General features: G+C 35.2%; 4 protein-coding genes across 5 annotated transcripts; 3 read left to right on the top strand and 1 right to left on the bottom strand.

Annotated features, from left to right (window-relative positions):
- The first annotated feature begins 2,771 nt into the window (after nucleotides 1–2,771).
- LOC139769359 (uncharacterized) lies at nucleotides 2,772–4,082 on the top strand. Its single transcript, XM_071700333.1, has 3 exons — nucleotides 2,772–3,130; nucleotides 3,296–3,633; nucleotides 3,710–4,082. Exons 1-3 carry the CDS (start codon nucleotides 3,075–3,077, stop codon nucleotides 3,925–3,927), a joined length of 612 nt encoding a protein of 203 aa, XP_071556434.1. The 5' UTR covers nucleotides 2,772–3,074; the 3' UTR covers nucleotides 3,928–4,082.
- Nucleotides 4,083–10,661: 6,579 nt separating this feature from the next.
- On the top strand, nucleotides 10,662–14,460 carry LOC139769519 (STAM-binding protein-like). Its single transcript, XM_071700641.1, has 6 exons — nucleotides 10,662–10,975; nucleotides 11,322–11,393; nucleotides 11,581–11,887; nucleotides 11,980–12,092; nucleotides 12,477–13,170; nucleotides 13,421–14,460. Exons 1-5 carry the CDS (start codon nucleotides 10,662–10,664, stop codon nucleotides 12,538–12,540), a joined length of 870 nt encoding a protein of 289 aa, XP_071556742.1. The 3' UTR covers nucleotides 12,541–13,170; nucleotides 13,421–14,460.
- LOC139769345 (uncharacterized) lies at nucleotides 14,452–16,418 on the bottom strand. 2 transcript variants are annotated; one of them, XM_071700306.1, is made up of 4 exons: nucleotides 16,256–16,418; nucleotides 15,783–16,040; nucleotides 15,494–15,656; nucleotides 14,452–15,235 (listed from the first exon to the last, which is right to left on the bottom strand). In XM_071700306.1, the coding sequence occupies exons 2-4, from the start codon at nucleotides 16,027–16,029 to the stop codon at nucleotides 14,593–14,595; spliced, it is 1,053 nt and encodes a 350-aa protein (XP_071556407.1). In that variant the 5' UTR covers nucleotides 16,030–16,040; nucleotides 16,256–16,418; the 3' UTR covers nucleotides 14,452–14,592. The 2 variants fall into 2 exon arrangements, with proteins under 2 accessions (XP_071556407.1, XP_071556408.1); XM_071700307.1 differs by lacking the exon at nucleotides 16,256–16,418 and adding an exon at nucleotides 16,115–16,172.
- Nucleotides 16,419–24,854: 8,436 nt separating this feature from the next.
- LOC139769341 (DNA repair protein RAD51 homolog A) lies at nucleotides 24,855–26,499 on the top strand. The gene is made up of 2 exons (XM_071700304.1): nucleotides 24,855–25,067; nucleotides 25,187–26,499. The coding sequence occupies exons 1-2, from the start codon at nucleotides 24,981–24,983 to the stop codon at nucleotides 26,120–26,122; spliced, it is 1,023 nt and encodes a 340-aa protein (XP_071556405.1). The 5' UTR covers nucleotides 24,855–24,980; the 3' UTR covers nucleotides 26,123–26,499.
- The last annotated feature ends 29 nt before the right edge of the window (nucleotides 26,500–26,528 follow it).

Genomic DNA, 26,528 nt, shown 5'->3' with positions numbered 1-26,528 from the left:
AAATTTTTTTCCTGATGTTAATGAGCATGAAACATTTTTGTACACGTGCACAGAATCTGGCATAATGAATAATTTATCTTGATTATTATATGGATGTTCAATATAATTATTAATTTTACAATATTTTCCAACAGTTATGTTCATAATATTCCACCAACTCCTATTCTGTGGTCCCGTATCAGAAATGATTACTTTTATTATTAATCCGATATGATGTGCTTTTTGAACAATGGATATAATTTTATTATACATTTCTTCTGAATCGATTGAATTACCTGTCAATTCGTAAGCAACAGATTGTTTCCATTTTGTGGAAATACCACACAACATGAAAACAAGACAATGCGTTGCTAATTTATCAGAACTATCTAATCCCCCTGATAATTTCATGGTAGGTTGACCAACAACTGACATGATTGAATTGTCGTACTGTAAACCTGGTTTTATAGACATTTCGTCAATTAAAAGAACAGCATGTTTCTCTTCAGGCTTGAACGATTTTATCTAAAATTAAATTACAAAATCATAAGCAAATAATAGATAAAAATGTTTGTTAAATATAAATATAAGTACAAATATTTGCAAAAAATATTAAAAACAAAAAACCAATAACCTAGGCTGAGATTTCATACATCCGACAACGACAATGTCGGACGTAGACGATTGGCTGCGGGATAAATTTCTCGAATCTCTAGAAATATTTATCCCGCAGCCAATCGCCTACGTCCGACATTGTCGTTGTCGGATGTATGAAATCTAAGCCTTAATCCAATTCAACATTATAAGTACCTACTAACTTTAATTTTTAGCATGTTGAAAATATCCTCAAATATACCTGGCTTAAATTTTAAGCCTTGTATGCGACTTTGTAGAGTGCGGATACTTGGATACGGTAAATGCTGTCGGCGCACCTCTTCGTAGCCTTTTTGTCCGCAAGCTGCATAAAGTTTCAATGCTTTTGTAATTGTATCTGCAGACCATGATGATCCTTTTTGTGTTTTACGCGTGATAAAGTCCTTTTGATCTTCGTTAAATATTTCATTAAATCTTACATTTCTTTTTTGTAATTTTCTTTTTAAGATATTACGTTCCACCACAGTCTTATTTAAAGATTTCTTTAATTTTTTTATTTGTTCTTCAAAATTTTTTATTATTTCATAAAGATTTTTATTTGATGCAGTATCGCTCATTACCACATCGGTTGCTTCAAAATGTTTTGATTTATTGGCACCACAATCTGCAGATATAATTTCCAACTCGGTAATAGTATCGTCACCATTATTGATATTACTGTAGGAATTTTCATTCAAATTATTTGCATTGTCCTCGTATTTATCTACAATTATTTTAAATAAATAATATTACAGTAATACATGTATTCATAAGGAAATGATTCAGATAATTATACCTGAATTGTATCTTAAATTTCTTATATATATCTAAGTATCATTGAATTATGTAAAACTTACGAGAATTATTACATTCTTACCATTATTAGTACTCATATTGTTTATTACTTCATTGGAATTATTTTCTAAATGTAATAAATTAGGTTTTCCATATGGGCGAAGCAATTTTCTCTCATCTGCTCGATTGTTCTCAAATTGATTTTCATCAAAATGCATCTGTAAAATTAATATAATAATTAATTAGTACTGTAAGACAAATGTTTCATACGTTTGTAATTCATTAATTACCTCACAAATTTCAGCCCTTTCTGGTAAAGTATCTCTTCCAATTAATTGAAGCCATTCATGCCTTCTTTCTTTATTTTTCGGAACACGAAATAATCTAAATCCTCTTTCGCTGCGATTATTGCAGCCTTTAACACAACAACCTGGCATCTTGATACCTCTTATTTTTCTTCATGTGCGAAGAACATTATAACAGGTTATAAAGACTGCACTTAAAGTAGAGATGATTTGCACAATGTATACACTATCTACACTTTTCGACGCCATTTTGACTCCCATGTATCTTATGAATTGCGTTACTTTGTAATCTAGTGACTTTAGATGTAACATGCCTTTTTTTTTAGAAATGGATTATTAACAATAAGGTAGTAATTATACAGTTTAGGGGCCTCACCTCAAATATCGATGAAATTATGCTCAATCGAAGCGTTTTTGCACGAAACGAAAGAATCTGGCAGAAAAAAGTGTCGCTTTGCCCCGCGACGCGAGATATTAAACGTTAAAGTTGACAGGAATCAGGTTATGATTCCTGTCATACCGACGAGATGTAGCAACACTGAACATGCCCTGCGGCCACATGCGCATGCTCAGTGGCCGCACGCGCATGCAAAACTGCGCCAATTTTAAATATGTATTTAAAAGAAACGATATAAAACTCATGGTGGAAGGAAAACAGGTGTGCTCTTGCGTATCCTTCTCTAATAACCAATGAGTGCGTTGGAACAAGCGGGAGACATTGATGATATTGGCCAATAGAAAGCCACGTATATAAAGAATATTTATTATATCCAACATGGCGCTCGTTTGTTCCAGTCCTGGGTCATGTTCCAAAACTCACTCTAGTTAACTAAAATGCTATAGTGTACGTGACGTAAACTATAAATTTTAGTTACCCAGAGTGAGTTTTGGAACATGATCCTGCGCATCCCTCTAACGAGCACACCTTGTTTCCTTCCACCATGATAAAACTATACAATAAAACTATATAAAACAAATGAAGCGCGACAAATGTCATATCATTGTTAGAAATTGCACACCACGTGGCCACGCAATGTTAGGCTTGATAGAGTTCGGGCATCTGACATATTGTCAGGATAAGTTAATAGATTTTTTAATCCAGCATGGTGTTCTAACATCTACAATTAAATGTAGTGGATGTGGTAGTGACATTAATATTGATAAAGAAACATTAATGTACCGATGTAGAAAACGGTACTACGTAAAAAATTCGCATAAGAAACGTGTCTCGAAGCAGTGCAATTTCAAGAAAAGTGGCAAAGCTGGTACTTGGTTCGGAAAAAGTCATCTTGACGTGGCAACAATATGCAAAATTGTTGCTTGCTTTTTAATGTTAAAACATCCACGTCAAGATGACACAAGATGAAACTGGCGTTTCGTCGGCGATCATTGTTGACTGGTTCAATTTTTGCCGAGAGGTAATTATATTTTAACATATCTTCATAAATACACACACACACACGCACTCACACACACACACACACACACACACACACACACACACACACACATATATATATATATATATATATATATGTAAAATGTATGAAACAAAATATTAATAATATTATTTCTTCTTACAGGTCTGTGTTCTGGGCTGAAAAACATAGTGAAAAACTTGGTGGCCCAGGACGCACAGTACAAATCGATGAAGCAAAAATTGGCGAAAGAAAATACAATCGTGGTCGGCTCGTAAGAGGTCACTGGATTTTCGGAGGATATGAGCGAGGCACAAAGAAGATTTTCATTGTGCCAGTACAGGATCGAACTGAAGAGACACTTCTGGCGTGTATCAAAGAGTGGATATTGCCAGGCACTACGATTGTATCAGATTGTTGGAAGTCCTATAATTGTTTAAACAATGAAGGCTTCCAACATCTGACAGTAAACCACTCATACAACTTCGTCGATCCTGAAACTGGTGAGAACTTTTTGCCATTAACTATATTATTACTGTTTATTTGTATATTCTTCTAATACATTTTTTAAATCTGCAGGCGCGCATACGCAGCATATAGAGCGTGTTTGGAGATATGGAACCAGGGAGGATCACGTCCTTGGATATTTGTGCGAATTTTTCTTCAAACGCGCCTATAGCCGCTTGGAGCGTTTAGAAAACTTCTTTGATGTCATCGCAGAATTATATCCTCCGACCTGCGACACTTTTGAGGACCAGCCAGAAACATCCGACGAACCAAGTACCAGCACTGCTTAGAGATACGTTTTTTGTGCTCATTTTTTATGTAGTACTGTTTTCTACATTAGTACATTAATGTTTCTTTATTAATATTAATGTCATTACCACATTCACTACATTTAATTGTAGATGTTAGAACACCATACTGGATTAATAAATCTATTAACTTTTCCTGACAATATGTTACATACCTAAACTCTATCATACCTAACATTATTGCGTGGCGTGCGTTGTGTCTTGGTCAAAGTTTTGACTGGTCAATCATGCGGAATAAAATCAAGCGTCTTAATTGAAGCAGTTAGGTATCACACTGGGAGTTCGTTTAGTTTTATCATGCGGGGGAAGGGGCTTCCCCGCCTATACCTATGTGTACTGTTTATACACATGTGTAGTATATGTGCCGTATCCTCTCTAGTCAATGACTCTCAGTGGCCACATGCGCATGCTCAGTGGCCACATGCGCATGCTCAGTAGCCGCACGCGCATGCAAAAGTGCGCCAATTTTAAATATAATGACTGGTCAATCATGCGGAATAATCAAGCGTCTTAATTCAAGCAGTTAGGTATCACGCTGGGAGTTTGTTCAGTTTTATTATGCGGGGAAGGGGCTCCGCCGCAGGCGGATTTGTGTACTGTTTATACACATGTGTAGTATATGTGTATAAACAGTACACAAATCCGCCTGCGGCGGAGCCCCTTCCCCGCATAATAAAACTGAACAAACTCCCAGCGTGATACCTAACTGCTTGAATTAAGACGCTTGATTATTCCGCATGATTGACCAGTCATTATATTTAAAATTGGCGCACTTTTGCATGCGCGTGCGGCTACTGAGCATGCGCATGTGGCCACTGAGCATGCGCATGTGGCCACTGAGCATGCGCATATGGCCGCAGAGCATGTTCAGTGGCCTAGTTTACACCGATCACTTGATACGCGTATTAAATAGTAAATAACTAGTAAATTAGTTTGATTATTGGCTGATCAGCTCAAATATACTATTTGATACGCGTATCAAGAGATCGGTGTAAACTAGGCCAGTAGTGTTGCTACATCTCGTCAGTATGACAGGAATCATAACCTAATTCCTGTCAAATTTAACGTTTAATATCTCGAGTCGCGGGGCAGAGCGACACTTTTTTCTGCCAGATTCTTTCGTTTCGTGCAAAAACGCGTTGATTGAGCATAATTTCATCGATATTTGAGGTAAGGCCCCTAAACTGTATAATTACCAAAAATAAATTAAATTTGATTAAATTATTAATCAATCAGAATAAAGAAAACTAATTGCAAGTTTAGTGAACTTTATTCTGATTGGTCAAATTTCAATCCAATCTCAATCCGTAGTGTGATTATGGACATAGGTTTATTTCTATGGCTGAGTTTCCACTGAGCGCGTCACGCGTCGCGTCATCACAAGTTAACCAATCAAAACATCCCATTTTATTACATTAAGGCCTTCACACATAAAATCCCGTAAGAACGTAAAACGTAAGCGTAAGAAAATCGACCAATCCCAATCGAGTATTGTGCTGTCCGTAATCTCAGTAGGGAAAAATACTCGATTGGGATTGATCGATGTTCTTACGCTTATGTTTTACGTCCTTACGGGATTTTATGTGTAAAGGCCTTTAGTGCTGGTCTACAACCTTGCTTTAAATAAAGGATATTTAAGCTCTAAGCCGTAAGAAATTGACCAATCACAATCGGGTATTCTCCTCACATTCCATTGTGATTGTTTTATTTTTTACGGCTTAGAGCTTAAATACCCTTTAAAGCAAGGTTGTAGACCAGCACTTAAGCAGGGAGCACACACTTCTGCACAACGCATAATGCGTAAGCATAAGAAAATTGATTGGTCCATACACATGTGCATAAGGAAATAGACCAATCAATTTTCTTATGCTTACGCATTATGCGTTGTGCAGAAGTGTGTGCTCCCCGCTAAGGTGGAAGCACATAAAATTACAGGAGCCATAGGCAGAATGCAAAAGCCATAGCGCATGCGCTATGGTATTACTTTATCTGCCCATGGCAAAATGGGGTTACACGACATTTTCCTCAAAAAAAGAGGGGATAAGGTTGGCACAAACGAAAATCCCTAGGTAACTCAACACGCCTTCGACGTGCCCGTGTAGGAAATGTATTTCGCTTTAAACGTGAGCGGGGGGGGCTTCGCCCCCCTGCACCACCCATTGTGTGAGTAAACCTAGGAGTGTAGGCGGGGGGGGGGGCTTCGCCCCCCCGCAACCCCCCATGCACCTGTCGGTGTGGGTTGGGTTGATGGGTGGGTAGGGGGGGGGCTTCGCCACCCCCCCGCACCCCCCCATGGACACGCCTTCGGCGTGCCCGTGTAGGAAATGTATTTCGCTTTAAGCGTAAGCGGAATTGTCTCAGTTTCGTAAACATAGTGTTTTGAGGTTAATTTGATTTTGTGTGCAAATTTCTGAAATTGTAATTTGTTGCAAAATAAACGCATCTTCTCATAATTTTTAGTAAGTTTTATATACAGTTTAGGTGTAAAAATTCATTATTAAAACACTCTTGATTTGGTTAATTTTCTCGAATAATACTTTATTATTTTTGGTAAATCTGAAGAATTTGGGCCTCCTCACCGATTTCGTTGAACTTAGGCTTAATCGACGCGTTTTTGCACAAAACGACCGAATCTGGCATAAAAAGTGTCGCTCTGCACCGCGAAGCGAGATATTAAACGTAAAAGTTGACAGGAATCAGGTTATGATTCCTGTCATACCGACGAGCTGTAGCGACTACGAACATGCCCTGCAGCCATATGCACATGCTCAGTGGCCGCACGCGCATGCAGCAGATCACGTGACAACTGTTTGGTTGGTAAGTCAGAAGTGTAACATAATTCAAAATGATATTCTTTCGGCGTATAGATTAGTGACGCGCTTTAAAAGTATTTAAGTGTTTAAAGCGCGTCAACTAACCTATGTAGGTTAGTAACGCGCTTTAAAAGTATTTAACTGTTTAATGATTTTCGTTAAAGCAGGGCACATACACACGTGTGTATGCCCTGCTTTATAGAAGTTGTGATTTTCGTTAAAGCAGGGCACACACACGTGTGTATGCCCTGCTTAGGTTAGTGACGCGCTTTAAACACTTAAATACTTTTAAAACGCGTCACTAATCTATATGCCGAAAGAATATCATTTCGAATTATGTTACACTTCTGACTTACCAACTAAACAGTTGTCACGTGACCTCTTGCATGCGCGTGCGGCCACTGAGCATGCGCATATGGCCACAGGGCATGTTCGTAGTCGCTCACGGGGGTGAAAGTAATAGGAGAAGGGGAGAAACGTCATGGCGGCAGGGCCAGGCAGGAATGGGGAGCCGAGGCAAGCCGAAGACTGTCGATCGGGCACGAAGTCGAAAAGAAAAGTGAAACTACTGAATCGCGTTTGCTGCTGCACATGTTCGTCCTCGTAGAGAGATACCCTGGCGAAGGACAGATTTCGTGAGACGTGTTCGGAGATTCGCTCTCGTACGAGAGATAACCTGGCGAAGGACAGATTTCGCTGCTGATGCACGTGTTCGGAGATTCGCCATCAAATCATCCTATATTTGTAAGTACAAATATATGTATAACCATACACTGTTCACATTTGTTTTATATACAATCTGAAAAATTAATGAAATGCATATATTTCAGATGAACGAAAAGGTGAATGTACCAACTGTCACAGGAAGGGAGGACACTTTTGCCTCATCCGTACAGTGGCACAACAGTGTGATGTCGAAGGTAAATTTTCTTTGTTAAATTTGCCTAATTTTTTACTTTTTTACTTCAATTTATAATTTTTTAAATTGGCAATATTTAACGTGTGAATGTAATTGTATTATTATAGACTGCTGCTGGTACTAAAGGCGATACATTTGCCCGGAGGAATTTGAGGAACAAGAGGAAATATTTACTTTGCACTTTCTTTTGGGGTTAATATCAATTGATAAACTGTATACGATGTCTTCGCGAAAGAAATTTTCTTGCAAATTTCCCAATTGTGCCAACAGCTATTATTGGTTGAAAGGTAAAGCCAATACAGTCATAAATAAACGCTTTTATAGATTTCCAAAAAATTCTGACATTTCTACGAAATGGAAAATGATTTGTGGCATCGATATCACTATTAATTGCCGGAATATGTACATTTGCGAAGATCATTTTCAGAAAGAAGATTTTGTTAACTGTACAAAACATCTGTTGAACCCAAATGTCATACCGAAACACATTGATATGTCAAACAATTTAGTCACAATAGAAGTTGCTGCTTTTGACTGCCAGTCAATAATGACTGAAACATCTTCTGCCGTTTGTATCGATTTAAATAATGATTTGAATAACGATTTAAATCCCGATTTAAATAACGATTTAAATAAAGATTTAAATATTGATTTAAATAAAGATTTAAATATCGATTTAAATAACGATTCGAATAACGATTTAAATCACAATGAGGTTAACATAAATGTGTGTGATACTTTTGTGAATAGTGATACTGTTTCTGATAAAACTCCTGCTAATTTTTATGACAATAGCATGTTTCAAAATGTTCATGATAGTAACGACAGTCAATTTGGAAATAGTTTAGAATCAAATTTAGGTAATACAGACAATAGCGAAAACAGGCCTATTTGCATCTGTGACAATGAAGATTGTACACATAGACAAAGCATTTCTTCAAATGAGTTGCAATCACCTAGTGTTTCTACAAAACCTACAAAAAAAAAAAGAAAATGCGGATTTTTAACGCAAGCAGGAGTTACGTCAAAGACGATGACACCACGAGAAAGAATCATGTACTCGATTTATCGGAAAACTTCGGTAGAACTGTGTAAAAGAAAAAAGAAATTAAGTGACGAAAGGAATGCTTTAAAACAATTAAAAAATCTATACAATAAACGGCAGAGTTTGCTCAACTTATAGATGATCTCTTTGATTCTTTAAATGGTTCAACAATAAATCCAGATGATGCCATGGGTCGATTTTGAAAATTTAAACACTGATGCCTCTCAAGCTCTTTCTTACGTGTCAGGTTATCTTTTAAAAAGGCTACAACTTCCTGATGAAAATTGTTCAAAATGTAAAATTGATTTGTTTTGTACACAACACAAGAACAACATCATCTGTACACGGTTTTTAAGGAATATTCAGAAAAAGATTCGTTAACGTATCCAAGTAATCAGGTGGTTAATACAAAACGTACACAATAGATTATTTCACTTTTGGGATGAAAATGGACATAAGTCAAACTTCAGCTTTTAAAAAAATATTTTTCAATAACTACAGCAGTGATTTCTGTAGCAATCATCGATGTGATAATATAATCGTCAAAAATAGTTTAGCGTTTTTAATACATAAGTATACTAAAGATAAGAAAAAACCGGTGCAGGTAACTTCAGGCCATTACGAAAAAACCAAGCAATTTAAATCATTGTGATTTAGTTGCATTTTCTGTTTATTTGCATTTTTAGTTTCTCTTTGATGTATTTGGCTTTCGAACTCTTTAATTGTACGGTTTTTTCTTTTTTCCACTTATTATAGAATCGTATATTCTGTTATGTGTTCTATTATTATAGACTTTATTTCGAAATTAAAATGTATTTTATGTTACACACTTTGAATTAAATGTGATAATACAATCGTCGAAAATAGTTTAGCTTTTTTAATACAGAAGTATGCCAAAGATAAGAAAAAACCGGTACAGGTAACTTCAGGCCATTACGAAAAAACCAAGCAATTTAAATCATTGTGATTTAGTTGCATTTTCTGTTTATTTGCATTTTTGGTTTCTCTTTGATGTATTTGGCTTTCGAACTCTTTAATTGTACGGTTTTTTCTTTTTTCCACTTATTATAGAATCGTATATTCTGTTATGTGTTCTATTATTATAGACTTTATTTTGAAATCAAAATGTATTTTATGTTACACACTTTGAATTAAAAATGTATTTTATGTTCAACTTAAATTAAAATGTATTTGATGTTACACACTTTAAATAAAAATGTATTTCATGTTAGACATTTTGAAATAAAAATGTATTTTATTTTATATACAATTAATTTGTTCTTTATTGCGCATTCCCTCATTTATTGACGAAAATAACATATTATTTATTAACATATATTATTCTATATTATTTACGTCTTATATAGGCCGTGTTCCGATATACACTGCCAGTATTGAAAATCTATAGTTTACGTATAACGTAAATTATAGATTTTCAGTACTGGCAGTGTATTCGGAATACGGCCACAGATATAGAACGTAGTACCAGGATCAGGCCGCTTGGGGTCGTGTCGATCACGCGTTTCATGTTTCCACCGTAAAGCAATGAGCTTGCGCTTCTCTTAGTATATGTTCTGTGTAGTCGCTACATCTCGTCCTCGTCGGTATGACAGGTCTCATAACCTGATAGTCGTCAACTTTAACTGTTAATATCTCGCTTCGCGGGGCAGAGCGACACTTTTTTCTGCCAGATTCGGTCGTTTTGTGCAAAAACGCGTCGATTAAGCCTAAGTTCAACGAAATCGGTGAGGAGGCCCAAATTCTTCAGATTTATCTTATTTTTTATGTATCATTGAATATTTTTCACTCATTTTGATATTTGATGTTTGCGCTGTTTGGCCATTCTTTAACGTTTTTGCAATTAGTTCATACAATTCTGAATGTGATTTTAATTCGAGAAGACTGCATTAGATTGAATTACATTAGTCTTTTCACAGAAATGGATGATTTCGATTTGTTGTTAATTGCTCTGGTCAACATGGGAGCACTTTTGGTGCAACGTCGTAGGATCAACCGTGAACGTCATCGTCGCCGTCGGCGTGTCTGGGTACGACCAATTAACACAAGGAGAAGACAGCAAGGAGCGTTTTACAATCTTTTTCAAGAGATAAAAACAGATGAGCAAATGTTCCACAAGTATACACGCATGACACTGCCAACATTCCAGCACTTGATGGACATTGTTAATCCAAGCTTAATGAAACGAAGTCCACGGGCACTTGAACCAGAGCAAAGAGTTGCTTTAACATTGCGGTATATGTTCAGATTACTCGTAGTCTAACAATACATATGTGTAAAAACAGTTTGGCAATTAATATCATAATATTGATAATGATATTACAGATTTCTGATTGGAGACAAAGTTCCAGCAGTTGCTTTTGCCTATCGTGTTGTTCTATCAACGGTACATAAAATAATTAAAGAGACGTGTGACGTATTTGGAAGATTTCTTGGTCCTATCTATCTACGAGCTCCTTCGAGAGAAGAATATTTACAAATTGCTGAGGGTTTTTGGAAATTATGGAATTTCCTACATTGCTTGGGGGCACTTGATATATTGTGAAACAATATCCACACCTGTATGACAGTGGTTGTAAAGATTACCGCGATGTGATAAAACTGTGATAAGCCTTACGGATGATGATAAAGCATTCAAGACCTCCAAGGATATGTAAGTTTTGTTGTTTAAAATTACTTTATTAAAAGTATGATACATCTTGGCGATAATTAAGCGTCAGCTTAATAATTATACATAATAAGATTTGATGTGTTTAAAGTATACTAATATATAATGATATGCATGTATATTGTTATATATATATATATATATACCTATATATATATATTTCTTTTAATAGAAAAACGCCGACAGTGGATCGTTCTACAAAACCTTTTTTACTAACGAGCGATGGTTTATCTTTGCGCGACATTATCCTGCCGACCAAATTAATGCACAGTTTTCTGGCGCTTGTCTTTAGCAACACGACGAGCAATAAAGAAACATGTGGCATTTTGGCTGGGCGATTAGAGCAAAATAAATTGATGGTAAAGCATCTACTAATACCGGAACAAACTGGCACCCCAGATTCTTGTACTACGCATAACGAAGAAGATATCTTTGATTATCAGGATCAGCATAATCTTATCACTCTCGGCTGGATTCATGTACGTAATATTTACTTTGCGTTTTTGTTTCTAATTTCTATTTTTAATTTGTCTATTTTAAATATAATTATGTTATGTATTACGTATTATAGACACATCCTACACAGACTGCATTTTTATCAAGCGTAGATCTTCATACGCACTGTGCTTATCAATTGATGATGGCGGAAGCTATAGTGATAGTTTGTGCGCCCAAATATGATGAGTACGTATGAAAAAATTTTGTATACACTTTATGTTGAATTCTTCAAACGGTTATTTAAATATTTGGCATCTGAATTCGGTTGAATTCAGCTAAATTCAACTAAATTATAGATTAGTATTCTTCCTAATATACATGTTTCCTCTTTAGATTCAAACAAAATTAAATTTTACGATTATTTGCTTTGTAGTAATCTTCTTTTCTTAATTTGGATAAATATCTATTCTACATTAACTTTGAAAGGTACTTACGTGCATACATTTGTGTCCCCCCCCCCCTGATGTACAAATATAATATAAAAATAATTTTAATTATCTATTAACTTAGAATTAAATCAGAACTTGTTTTGATATTTGGTGTGATTTTTATTATAAATATTTTTTACAGGACAAGATTCTTTATCTTAAGGGGGCTTTCTACTTCTATCTTGGTGAAAAATTCGATTTTCTAAAAACATTATTTTCGTGAACTATATATATGTAGAATTAGTGTACAAACACTTTTCGTTTTTCGATCTGGTTGACACGATTTTGGAGAAACTATTTAACCGATTGGGCTGAAATTTACAGGGATTGTTCAGCACATATGTAGTTTCAGCCCGTACTAGAATCATAATTTTTTAATTATTTTTAACTTTTTTTAAACAATTTTAGTTGCAAAAAAGGGTCGAGATATTCAAAAGTCCGCCATTTTGTTTCTTTTTACCCAAAATGTTTAATTCTAGTACCGGCTATAGCCACTTACTTATATTTTAATATCCCGTTTGAATTTTTTGTTTCAGACGTTTCTAACTCGAGATATCATGTCAACCAGATTTCTATGGGGTACCCTTACAGTTGCCATTTTGTCGCCATAAATAAGAAAAACAAAAAAAAAATTTTTTTATGTACTTCAATATATGTGAGAAAATATATAAAAGTTTCGAGACATTTCAATACATTTCACTATAAAAAAAAATTCTTGAAAATATGTGCAATAGAAGTAGAAAGCCCCCTTAACACCTGATTACGGCTTGGATTTTATCGCAAATTGCAGAGAAACGGGATTTCATCCACATCCTACTGAACCACCGTTATATACAGTAAATATATTATAATTTATTTAATAACATTTTTAACAATATTAATTAAAATTTGAGTGATTAATAATAAAAATAATATAATTAAATGTTGAGATACTAAATTAAAAAAATGGAGTATTGATACTCTATTATTGTATGTACAATAGTATCCATAAATATTGGTAACTAATAATTCGATCTTGACATAATTAATATTGTCATTTTGGTTTGCATCATGAATACTTACATTACACACTTTTTACTGTTTCAGAAAGCAAAACACTACAAATTAGACGTAATGGCACTCCAAGTCGTAGATTTACGAAGAAAATGATATATCTCGGATACGAGATAATTTACTGAAAAATATTTTTAATTAAATCTTGGAAAATAGCAATTTACAATAACAATCGCGAATCTTATTACGCGATTAGTGCATAATTACACAATATTGAAAATCTATGACCAGTGAATAATCTAATCATAATGAAAATGCTATAAAACGTATTAATATTTTAAAATATATGTTATATTTAACATTTACATAAGATTTATAATATATTGATTATTCTTGCAGACAAAAATACACAAGAAAAGATCATTACGAATTATACCGAAAGTTAGTACATTACAATTATTATAATGACTTAATAATTATTAACTTCCGAGTTACAAGACAGATATATTTACGTATGATTATATATGATAGCAATAACAGTAAAAGTTTAAATAATAAGGCTTGTAGTATTTGTATCTAATATTTTCTCAATTTTAATCAAAAGTTTTAATTTATTTATTATAAGTATATTTACAATTCTTGAACAAGCGAAATCAAATGTACATAACAACATAACCTTTGTTACATTAATATTTATTTTGTTATATACATGTATATTGTACTTGATATACATGTATATACATGTATATAAAAAAGTGGGGTATTTATAACAGACCGATCGCTGCGATTCTTGAAAATATCAATAAATATATTTTAGCAACTGTGTTTGCACAATTTCTTAAGAAACGGAGAAGTAATATTATACAATTTGAAAACAATGATTTGAAATTATTGAAAATAACGAAAATGGTGCAGCATTTGCGACGCACATTAGGGACTCTCTTTGCAATTATTTTATGACTCCAAATGGGACGGTCGATTGGCAGCATGACTATGTAAGGCAAGGAGAGGACAAAATCAAGACATCTAAACGAAAACATTTGATCATTGATTACACACGTCATATTGTGAAATGTAATGCTAATATGTATTTATTATGTGAACATAAAATAAATAGTACAAGATTTCTTTAATATTATTATTATTATTATATACCAGTACACATATATTTTATTACTAAATTTAATATCACACAGCCTTAAAACATAAGTATTATATGTACGAATAAATGCAAATTATTTATTTTATCACAAAAATCACCTCGCTTACAGGTTTTCCTTTCTCCACAAAATTTGCATGATTTCTTGTTTCTTGACTTGTTTTATATGATCATCCAATTGTTTCAATTCCGCCATAACCAGATTGCAAAATAAAGTGTCTGGATCATTCTGCATTTGTGCACCATCTTTTTTAGATTTTAAATACTCTGTAACTGCTTGATTCAAATTAATAAAAGACGCTTCGAAATAATCGTTTTCAGATTCTGTATTTTTACCGCCTTTTTTAATTGGTATATTAGGATTAAATTTGCCCTTCACATATGACGGCTTTTTGAAAGTGCAGGTAGATCTTACGCTCGTTGGAGACGGGAGTGAAGAGTTAATCGTGCCGGGTGATGACCGAGCTGACAATAATTCATGTACGAAATCGTTTGTATTACTTTCTGTCGAAGGAAAAGATGCGCATGACGCATCATCAAAATTACTGATAGTGGGTGATGTTTCCGGTATTGGGCATTCTTTTATTGGTGAAAATATGTTTGGATCAATTTGTTCCAAAGGAGCTCTTTCTTTTTCCAGAATCTGTTTGCCATGCTGCACCCAATTTGAAATTTCTTTATTTAGACTCTTGTTTTTTGAACAATCAGAAATATTAGACGTGTTTTGTAACTTGATGTTGGTTATCGATCTGAAACCATATTATATTTGATTAAATTTGTGGATTAATAAAAGTGTGGTAAAACATGTCAATTAGTTCTCCTTGACAAACACAGATATAACCAAGAAAAATTTGAATATAAATATAATAAATAATCTACTTCTACAAATTATGAATTCTGATCCTATCATAAATTTCAGTGAAATCTCAATTTCTTTAAAATTATAATGTTCTACTGTATACCATCTCGCTAATAAGATCACAGGATCGAATGTGATGAATTCTTACTTTCTAGTTTTGACAAATTTGTCAAGATATTTCATAGACTCAAAGTATGCAAATCCTCGTCTTTTAGAGGCTCCACTTCCACTTCTCGTTTCATTTTGTCTTCTTTTCTTTTCTTTAGAGAAAGATTCTCTCAAACGAGTCCACCGATTGCAGCAAACATCCGCTGAAATATATGTTAAATACAGTTACTTGTAACGTGGTTACCGTTACCGTTACTTTTTATAAATGCATGTTAATGAATTGAATAGCTCATTGTTAATATTGTTAAACATTTAAAAATAAAACTTACGAGACGTGGCCAAAATTTTAGATATCTCTACCCAAGAGTTCTCTTTTTTTATCACATTGCGATAATAATCTTTACAACCACTGTCGTACAGGTGTGGATATTGTTTCACAATATTTATTAACAAATCATCAAAATTTCTATCTTCGTCGTCCTGCAACATCACTTCAGGATTCGGGTTTTTATTTTCTTCATTTTGGGACATGTTTATATTATTATTGTGACAGTAATCCGTGTGATCGTTTGCCATGAGGATCGATTCTATAAATTTAAAGCATTAAACATGAAACTCACCGAAAATTATGAGAAGATGCGTTTATTTTGCAATAAATTACAATTTCAGAAATTTGCACACAAAATGAAAATTAACCTCAAAACACTATGTTTACGGAACTGAGACAATTCATACTAATAATTATGTACGGTCATTGTTCGTATTTTCATTACGTTGATAATTAAATAATGAGAATACTTACGTGTTAATAAATCCGTTCTTTGTTCTTAATTCTCTTTAAAAATGCGAATTACTTTTCTACCGGCTACAATTAAGGCTATAATACACAAAATGCATAGCGTAGCATAAGCATAGCACAAGACCGCTGGACCAATGAGCATCCAGCATAATGTCGCCATATTAATTTACGTAAAATGCTCATTGGTCCAGCGGTCTTATGCTATGCTTATGCGACGTTATGCATTTTGTGTGTGACGGCCTTTAGGGTGCGTTCCGAGTTACGCATGAAGCGCGTAGACTGCATAGAAAGTTGTTCCGATTTAGCCAATGCGCGCAGTGGGAGCGCTTTGGTAGCGCAGAGAATTCCCTAGATTGTACTAACCGTACTGAATTAGGAATGTTCAGTGTAAAGGGCCTCGCACACAAAATTGCATAGGCTGCATATGCATAGCATAAGACCGCTAAACCAATGAGCATCTAGCATAAAGTCGCCATATTGATTTACATAAGATGCTCATTGGTCCAGCGGTCTTATGCTATGCTTATGCAGCCTATGCAATTTTGTGTGCGATGGCCTTAAAACTCGGGGCAGATGGCGCCATGGCGTTCTGTCCTGTCATGGCGGCGTCACTAACACTAACTCAATATACATGTGTGTGTTGGTGTATCTGTGAGCACATCCGTGAGATATAAGGTCTGTTTTCTGTTGCTGCACTGCTGAACTAGTACAGAACTAGTGTACTAGAGTGCACTAGTTCAGCAGTGCAGCAACAGAAAACAGACCTTATATCTCACGGATGTGCTCACAGATACACCAACACACACATGTATATTGAGTTAGTGTTAGTGACGCCGCCATGACAGGACAGAACGCCATGGCGCCATCTGCCCCGAGTTTTACACTGAACATTCCTAATTCTTAGCACTCCTCCCAGCGCCAGCGCATTAACTGCTTCTATTTCGACTTGAGGCAGTTGATGCGTCTGATGCGTTTATGCGGTCTATGCGCTTCTTGCGTAATTCGGAACGAACAACGGACCGTATTGACCTCTGACAAGAGGCAGGAATTTGTAATGACCCAGATAGCCAAACCTGAGCAGCAGATTCCACGCAGAGTCTGCATTACATTTTTGGTATCAGAAAGGCAACAAATTGCACGCGGAAACTGCTCTATCAGACGATGTTGTCAAACTGTAGCCAGAAATGCGACAGAGCCTGCTGACAGGCAATGTGAGCAGATTGGCAGCAGAAACCGCGCAGAGCCTGCACACATACTTGGCAGCAGATTGACAACAAAGATCGAGCAAAGCCTGCGCGCATGACTTGAGAACAGAGTGGCAGCAAAAACCAAACAGATCCTGTCGATAATCAGCTGTTGAAGTGACGCGCATTATTATAGCTCATCATTAAAAATTATCCCTGATCTATACTGTATATTTAAACGTTTCTTTTTATGAGAAAAGAATACAGATGTGGAATAAATATACATATGTATACCTATATAATTTCAAAAATAGAACATATACATATATTTTATTTATATACTACAATACATGAAATGTATAAAACGAATATTTTACAACTCAATAATATTATACATTACTATCTGTCCGGCGCCGGCGTTGCCCGTCGAGGAATCCGTGAAAACACATTTTACCTCTTTTCACCCCGTTAGGAGTCGAATTTCTAAAAATCCCTTCTTAGTGGGTGCTTACGTCATGAGAGGAATACACTACCCGAATTTCATGTTTCTAGGTTCAGAGGTTTGGGCTGGGCGTTGATGAGTCAGTCAGTCAGGACATTTGTCTTTATATATATAGATTAGAATGGCGCTATATAATTATATTACATACATTAGTTTCAATGTGTATGTGTGTGGTGTAGAACACTATCATATTTAAAATATTACAGGTAAGAAATTTAGCAGACCAGAAATAATTGTTATAAATCAGATTATCTTGTTAAAAACAAAATAATAAAAAGATAGGAAAAAAATTAAATTATTCCAGTATATGTAGGTCAGTAAAGGATATTATAGAGAACAATTGTAATAACAACCAATTAATGAGAGGTAGTTAATTAAGAATATTATTTAAAAATTAGTAAAATTTTCTTTATTATATTCTCCACTAATTGGTTTCTAGTACAATATCTTTTATAGTATCCTTTACTAAGCTAGACATCTTGACACACACATACACACACACACACACACACACACACACACACACACACACACACACACACACACACATACATTAAAACTTTGTAATATTAGCTCTTGAGTTGTAATGTTTTATATGTATTTCATGTATTATAATATATATAATATATTTTCCATTTTTAAAATTATTTCACATTTGCATTCCTTTCTCATAAAAAAACGCTTAATTAACAGTATAGGTCAGGAATCATTTAAAGAGCTAATGCATGACATTTAAACAGCTGATTACCCATACAGCACAAAATGTTTTCAAAAAATATTTTTGAATATTTCTGTAAAAATATTGCAAGAAACATTTTAAAATTGTTTTAGGAATATTTAAAAATGATTTAAAAACCTTCTGTGGTATACATTTTTAAGAATATTTTAAGAATCTTTTAAAAATATTTATAAAAATGTTCTTCTTTATTACCCAGACAATATTTTCTTAAATATTTGAAATATATTTTTGAAATATTAATTTAAATCTACATATTTATTGTTTTATAATCTCGTTCCAAAATATTTAAAAAATATTTTAAATTTATTTATTATTGGCTTTATAATCTTCTTTCAAATATTTTTGAAATATTATGAAATATTCTTAATTAAAAAAGATGCATGGTAGCGCATCTTTCGTGATAGTTGGCAACGACGCCACTAAGCGGCGCATAATGGTAAGACTAACTCGTAAGTAAATTTCAGTTGAGGGCTGATATAAGCAGGCTTCCTGCGAAGCAAAATCATGACATCCGCGAGACATATCTTTGTCAGCAATACAACGCAAGGCTCAACCAAAATTGCTGCAATGATTTTTTTGACATAATCTGGCGGACATAGAAACATTTAAAAAATATTTTTGTGAATTATTTTAATCTTTCCTAAAAAATATTTTTTGCTGTATGGGTATGGACAAAGTCTGCTCGGTTTTTGCTGCCAATCTGTTCTCAGGTCGAGCGCGCAGGCGCTGCTCGGTTTTTGCTGCCAATCTGCTGCCAGGTTATGTATGCAGGCTCTGCGCGGTTTCTGTTGGCAATCTGCTTACATTGCCTGTCAGCAGGCTCTGTCGACAGAACACGAGCTTAATGCGGACACAGATGGCTATGGTTTTGGTGTGGGATTTTGATCAAATTTGCTGCCAATCTGCGCGCATTCTGCTAACATTTTGCTATCTGGGGATATTAGCAGACTGACACTTTTTTTTTAAATTAGGTGTGAAATCGATTGTATTTTGTTTGTAGATTTCGTTTGTTAGTTCATAATTAATTTTTATTAAATATTTAAAGTGTCAGTCGTCGGCTAACACGCTAACATCATATGATACATCAACATATTATAAAATAAAAGAAGTTCGTTTGTAGTTAATTGTATTTTGTTTGTAGAGTTGTGTAGTATTTATTAATTATAAACAATTTAAAAAGACTACAAAACTTTTTAACTTTACTACAAAGCTTTACAAACAAAATACAATTAACTACAAACGAGCTTTTTTTATTTTATAATATGTTGATGTATCATATGATGTTAGCCGTCGCGCGACCGACACTTTAAATATTTTATTAAAATATAATTATGGACTAACAAACGAAAATAAATGCACTACAATAATCTACAAACGAAATACAATCGATTCCACATCTATTTTTTTGTACACGCATCTACTTCTACAATTTTTTAGATACCGGATTGAAATTTTGCACACAAATAGAGTATCATAGAAAGTATATTCTCCTCTAATTTTATTAAAATCCGTCGACCGGTATAGATTTTAAGGGGATTTTTATTTTTCAGAAAAGCGTGTTTTACGCTGTAGCTTTCTCAATATTTGAGATATCGATCTATTTCTAATTCTATTATATTTTTCAGTTTTTTTAACCCCTATTTCATATATCATTCTTTAAGATTTAATTGATTAGATCCATTTTTATACGCGATCAAAGGTCCATAATTTTTTTAGAAATATGTGTAGCAAATTTCGAAATAACGGGTTATTTATAGTTTTATTATATTCTTGGCTTAATTGTCTAGATCAGATCATGATCTAAAATCGGTATGATTCAAGCAATTAAGTCAAGATCGGGCCATGATTCAGACAATTATGCCAAGATCGGGGCATGATCCGGACAATTAAGCCAAGATCGAGGGACGATCCAGACAATTAAGCCAAGATCGGGGCATGATTTGAATCAAGATCGGGGGACGATCCAGACAATTAAGTCAAGATCGGGGAACGAACCATGCAGACAATTAAGCCAAGATCGGGGCATGATCTAGACAATTAAGCCATGATCGGGACATGATCCGTACTTATAGTACCAAAATTATAGCAGCCGGGCCACTAATTTTGGTATTAGAAAAATAATTTCAGACACAATTACATCACAGCATCTCAAAAATATGTTAAATTTAAAAAGAATAGTATTTAATCTTTATTTAATTAAAGAATAACTACAACTTTATCTAATACTTGTCAAGTTTCATCAATTCTTAACACATTCATACTTCTTTGAATGTTCAAGACGCTTAAATTGTCGTCACCTTAGCAGCAACAGTGTTTTGTTTACAGATTGCGATTGAATAAATTCATTGAACGTTCTTATAATAAAAAGACAGGATGCCTCAAGAACTAATCAACCAAATCTTAAAGAATTATATATGAAATACGGGCAGAAAAGACTTAAAAATATAATAAAATTAGAAAAATTGCGCCAAACCAGTCGCAATTTATTCAATTCTAAATCTGTTATATTCTTCAGTCTTATATTCTCAAGTCCATATATGGACCATGTAGCCTGAACTACTCAAGTCAACATCCATTTAACATTGTGTCGATTGTAAAACTCCATTTGTGCCACTAATTAGTAATACAATCACTTTTTATATATTTAAAAAATTATTTTAAAGTAGAAATAAAAAACTAATGTATAAATAAAAAAAAGAAACAAAATGGAAAAATTAAGAAATATCCGCAATTAGTAGGGATTATTTTAATAAAAACATTAATTATTTAATTGATTTTTGTAATAGTATAACAAATATTAGTCGCAATAAAGCTTATCACAATAAAAAAGTGTGCAAGTAGAAACTTGCACATTGCTTCCTCATAGTTTTTAAGTGGGCAAGTAGAAATTTGCACATTGCTTCCTCATAATTTTTAAGTGTACAAATTATAAATTTGAACATTACTTTCACAATTTTCAAGTATGCAAATTATAAATTTGCACGTTGCTTGATCAACATTTTATTTCGTTCATAAAGCTTCCTCTATGAAGAAGCCAAATTAATAAATATCTACTAATAATTATACATAAAAAATAGGCTTTTTTATAAGAGAAAGCTTTATGAGCGAAATAAAATGTTGATTAAGCAACATGCAAATTTATAATTTGCATACTTGAAAATTGTGAGGAAGTGATGTTCAAATTTTTTAATTTTATAATATATGTCGGCTAGTTTCATGGTCTACAAATAATTAATTATAAATTAATTATAAATTAACAACCAAAAATAAATGCACTACAATAATCTACAAACAAAATAAAATCGATTTCACATTTTTTTAAAACATGTCACTAATTTTTTTAAAAAAGTGTCAGTCATCGGCTAACATTATACGAATAGTCCGGTCAAAGTAGACATTCAAGGTTACAATAATTCCGATAGAGCTGAAAATTTGTACGAATGTTCGGAACACCATTATAAATGAACTGTGAAAAGTCCCCATACATCCCGTGCCTGGAAAAAATTTTATTCAAGGTCAAAGGTGGCAAAAACGGGTTTTTCGTGTTTTTCAGCCGAATGGTAAGTTTTATCATAAAAATAGCTTAGACAATAATTGTAGATCGTGCAATTATCTATAATAATTGTCTTTATACTTTTTTCTGTAAGAGTCACCGTTTCCGAGATATAATTATTCAAAAAGTTGAAAAACGGTGTTCTTCATAATATGCACACGTTTCCACGCCACCTGTGAGGTAGTGTACTTGACGCGTTTTTTTTAACGTGGTTTCCCCGGTAGGTCTATTCCACGAACTATTGTGACCGTATTTAATTCAACACTATATAATATCAACTATATCAACACTATAAATGTTGATGTTCCTGATTTTTCAGTAATAATAATTTTATTCCCATACTTCAGCTTCAACCGTATCTTAATTGTCCTGTTATCTATAGCAGCATTTTTACAAATATCTTTCAATTCGTTTAATGTAAATTGACAATCTTCACTATTTTCTATGTATTTAAATATTTCGTTCATTGCAAGATTTGTAGCTTCAACCTTAGGCCGACCGACTTTACCCCCAGTGACCGGTTTCAAGAAGGAGCTGTAGCAGTCATTATGATATTTAGCCTCAGCAGCAACTAAATCGTATTCAAATTTAATTCGAGCTACGATAGCTTTTGCCACATCATCCTTACGAGCCCGAGCTACTTTTAAAATTGATTCTTTGAATGAAAGTGTAGTTACTTTGAAGATTGCAATGAACGAAATATTTAAATACATAGAAAATAGTGAAGATTGTCAATTTACATTAAACGAATTGAAAGATATTTGTAAAAATGCTGCTATAGATAACAGGACAATTAAGATACGGTTGAAGCTGAAGTATGGGAATAAAATTATTATTACTGAAAAATCAGGAACATCAACATTTATAGTGTTGATATAGTTGATATTATATAGTGTTGAATTAAATACGGTCACAATAGTTCGTGGAATAGACCTACCGGGGAAACCACGTTAAAAAAAACGCGTCAAGTACACTACCTCACAGGTGGCGTGGAAACGTGTGCATATTATGAAGAACACCGTTTTTTCAACTTTTTGAATGATTATATCTCGGAAACGGTGACTCTTACAGAAAAAAGTATAGAGACAATTATTATAGATAATTGCACGATCTACAATTATTGTCTAAGCTATTTTTATGATAAAACTTACCATTCGGCTGAAAAACACAAAAAACCCATTTTTGCCACCTTTGACCTTAAATAAAATTTTTTCCAGGCACGGGATGTATGGGGACTTTTCACAGTTCATTTATAATGGTGTTCCGAACATTCGTACGAATTTTCAGCTCTATCGGAATTATTGTAACCGTACCCCTATTTTTTGGGCTAAGTTGACCGGACTAGAATGAGGCAGAAGCCATTGATTAGAACGGCGTCGATCCCTTTTCAATTCTCATTAGTACGCAGAGCGCGCAGGCAACCGTTCCGAATAACTAAAGCGCTTTATGCGCATTGACAAAACGGAACGATTTTGAAGCGCTGCACAACAGTAATGCAGTTTATGCGTTTCATGCGCAACTCGGAACGCACCCTTAAGCCTTGTGTACACGATACTAGAAATCGGTCCGAGTTTCGATTTAAGCCAATGAAACTGCTGCTTTCTGTAAGAGCTGCAAGTTGATTGGCTTAAACCGAAACTCGGACCGATTTCTAGTATCGTGTACACAAGGCTTTAGTTATGCCTTATGCCCGTGGCTATGCATTATGTATTTTTATGTAGATCGGAAATTCAGAAGCCATGGGCAGAATGCAGAAACCATAGCGCATGCGCTTTGATATCTGCCATTTTGCCATGGGCAGATAAAGTAATACCATAGCGCATGCGCTATGGCTTCTGCATTCTGCCTATAGCTCCTGCAATTTTATGTGCTTCCACCTTTACTTGTGACAGGATCAAAATGGGATATTTTGATTGGTTAACTCGGACGACGCGTGATGATGCGATCCCATGGTACGGAACGTATGCGCAATGCGGAATTGGCGGAATAAAGTCTGTCCAATCGCAGATATTCCGCCAGTTGCGTTCCGCTGAAATATAATTTGCCGTGTCCCATGGAGCGGAATTCGCGGAAGCGCAATTGACTCTTGCCAATCACAAGATTGTTTCCCATAGATCCTTTCTATTGTATCTATCGGAACAGTGTATATTATTGGCACGTACAGACTACGCTTCCGCATTTTCCGCTTCATGGGACACGGCAAATTATATTTCAGCGGAACGGAATCACACGTACATACATGCAATACATCTGTCACATTAACGAATTCCATTCATAACCTACAAAATTGTCACCAATTGCCACCAAAGCCAAAAATTTAAATAGTTTTTAATAATATTCTTACGGATCTCTGTTGAGATTCTGATATTTTGTCTTTTTACACTCGCACACAAGGACACAAGTAGGCTTCCGCAGTTTCCGCACGTATCAGTGCGGATAAAATAAAAACTTGCGGATAAAAGTCGGCGGAACGAACGTAAAAGAGGTCGAACCAATCACGAGCGTTCCGCCAATTCCGCATTGCGCATACGTTCCGTACCATGGGATCGCACCATGACGCGCTCAGTGGAAACTCAGCCTGTCCATGAGTGTGATACGGGCCTAATGATTCAATGCGACTCCGAGTTCAACGCGCATGCCGCAACGGCAGTACCCGCACTCCGCAGTACGTGTCGTGACGTTTTGGCGCAAAAGCATATTCAAGTTTAAAGTAAACGTCGTTAATTAACGTCGATATCGTCATTGTTAAAATGGAAGCGACCGCATCGACGGTGAGCGTCAACGCGGAGGAGGATCTGGACGAGTATACTCCAGCGAAGCTGGTCAAGGCACTGGAGGTAAGTCACGTTGTGCGAATCTGCCATCAGGATGATAAACAGAGTCCCCATGTCCGTGCACGTTCAAACACGTTCCGTCATGATCGCTTCATTTCTTGTCGTTACCTGTTGTCGCGCAGAAAAATGGCATCACAGCGGGAGACATCAAGAAGCTGCAGGAAGCTGGTTACTACACCGTCGAGTCGGTGGCCTACGCGACTAAGAAGGATCTCGTAGCGATCAAGGGCATTAGTGAGGTCAAGGCGGAGAAATTGCAGCAGGAGGCGTCCAAGATGATCATGATGGGCTTCAAGAGCGCCACGGAGATACATCAGACGCGGGCAAATATCGTCTACGTCACCACTGGTTCCAAAGAGTTGGACAAGCTGTTGGGCGGAGGTATAGAAACTGGCTCTATTACGGAGATCTTTGGAGAGTTTAGGTCAGGGAAGTCTCAGCTGTGTCACACCCTCGCCGTGAACTGTCAGTTACCTATCAGCATGGGTGGCGCGGAGGGAAAATGCCTCTACATAGATACAGAGAATACTTTTAGACCGGAAAGATTGATTGCGGTGGCCGAGAAGTACAAGATCAACGGACAGTCCATTCTCGACAACGTCGCCTGTGCGAGGGCGTTCAACACCGATCACCAGACCAAGTTGTTGGTTCTAGCTGGTGCCATGATGACGGAGGCGAGATACGCCTTGCTGATAGTCGACAGCGCGACCGGTTTATATAGAACCGACTACACCGGCAGGGGTGAATTAGCGGCTAGGCAGAATCATCTGGCGAGATTCCTCAGAATGCTGCTGCGACTGGCGGACGAACACGGGATCGCCGTTGTTATCACGAATCAAGTGGTCGCGCAAGTCGACGGCGCCGCTAGTATGTTCGGTGGCGACCAGAAAAAACCGATCGGCGGTCACATCTTGGCACATGCGAGTACAACGAGATTGTACTTGCGTAAGGGCAGGGGAGAAACTAGGATATGTAAGATATACGATTCGCCGTGTTTACCAGAGAGTGAAGCGACATTCGCCATAAATCCGGACGGTGTAGGCGACGTACAGGAATAAGTTTAAATTGAATCAGTGTAAGAGGAACACGATGGATTATTACACAGAGTTTGATTTAGTTTTTAATGAAATCGACAAATGTGTCTGGCGCATTGGATATCAACCTATGTATCTGTTAAGACGAAGATAATTAAAGGGGCAAATGTCTCGCGCGTTGAACGTTAATTTATATAGCTGTTAAAGTAAAAAGATAATTAACGAGGGATCAAGAAAAGAACAATAATAATTAATTCTACGCAATCGAAGTTAATTGTTAAGTTAATTGAAAAGAAGATTATATGTGGATAACGTATCTTTCTTAACGTTTCTATATCTTTCTTAGAAGATTTTATATGATATTGTATTTCAAGGCTTTAATAAATATAAGATGTAATACATTTTTTTTAAACGAGATGGTATCTCTCTT

Source organism: Temnothorax nylanderi, unplaced genomic scaffold (genome assembly GCF_030848795.1).
Source record: "Temnothorax nylanderi isolate EJ_2023f unplaced genomic scaffold, tnyl_v1.0 TNYL_tig0022_pilon, whole genome shotgun sequence".
NCBI lineage: Eukaryota > Metazoa > Arthropoda > Insecta > Hymenoptera > Formicidae > Temnothorax > Temnothorax nylanderi.
Note: the sequence above shows the minus strand (reverse complement) of the source record. Positions and strands in the feature narration are given on the sequence as shown.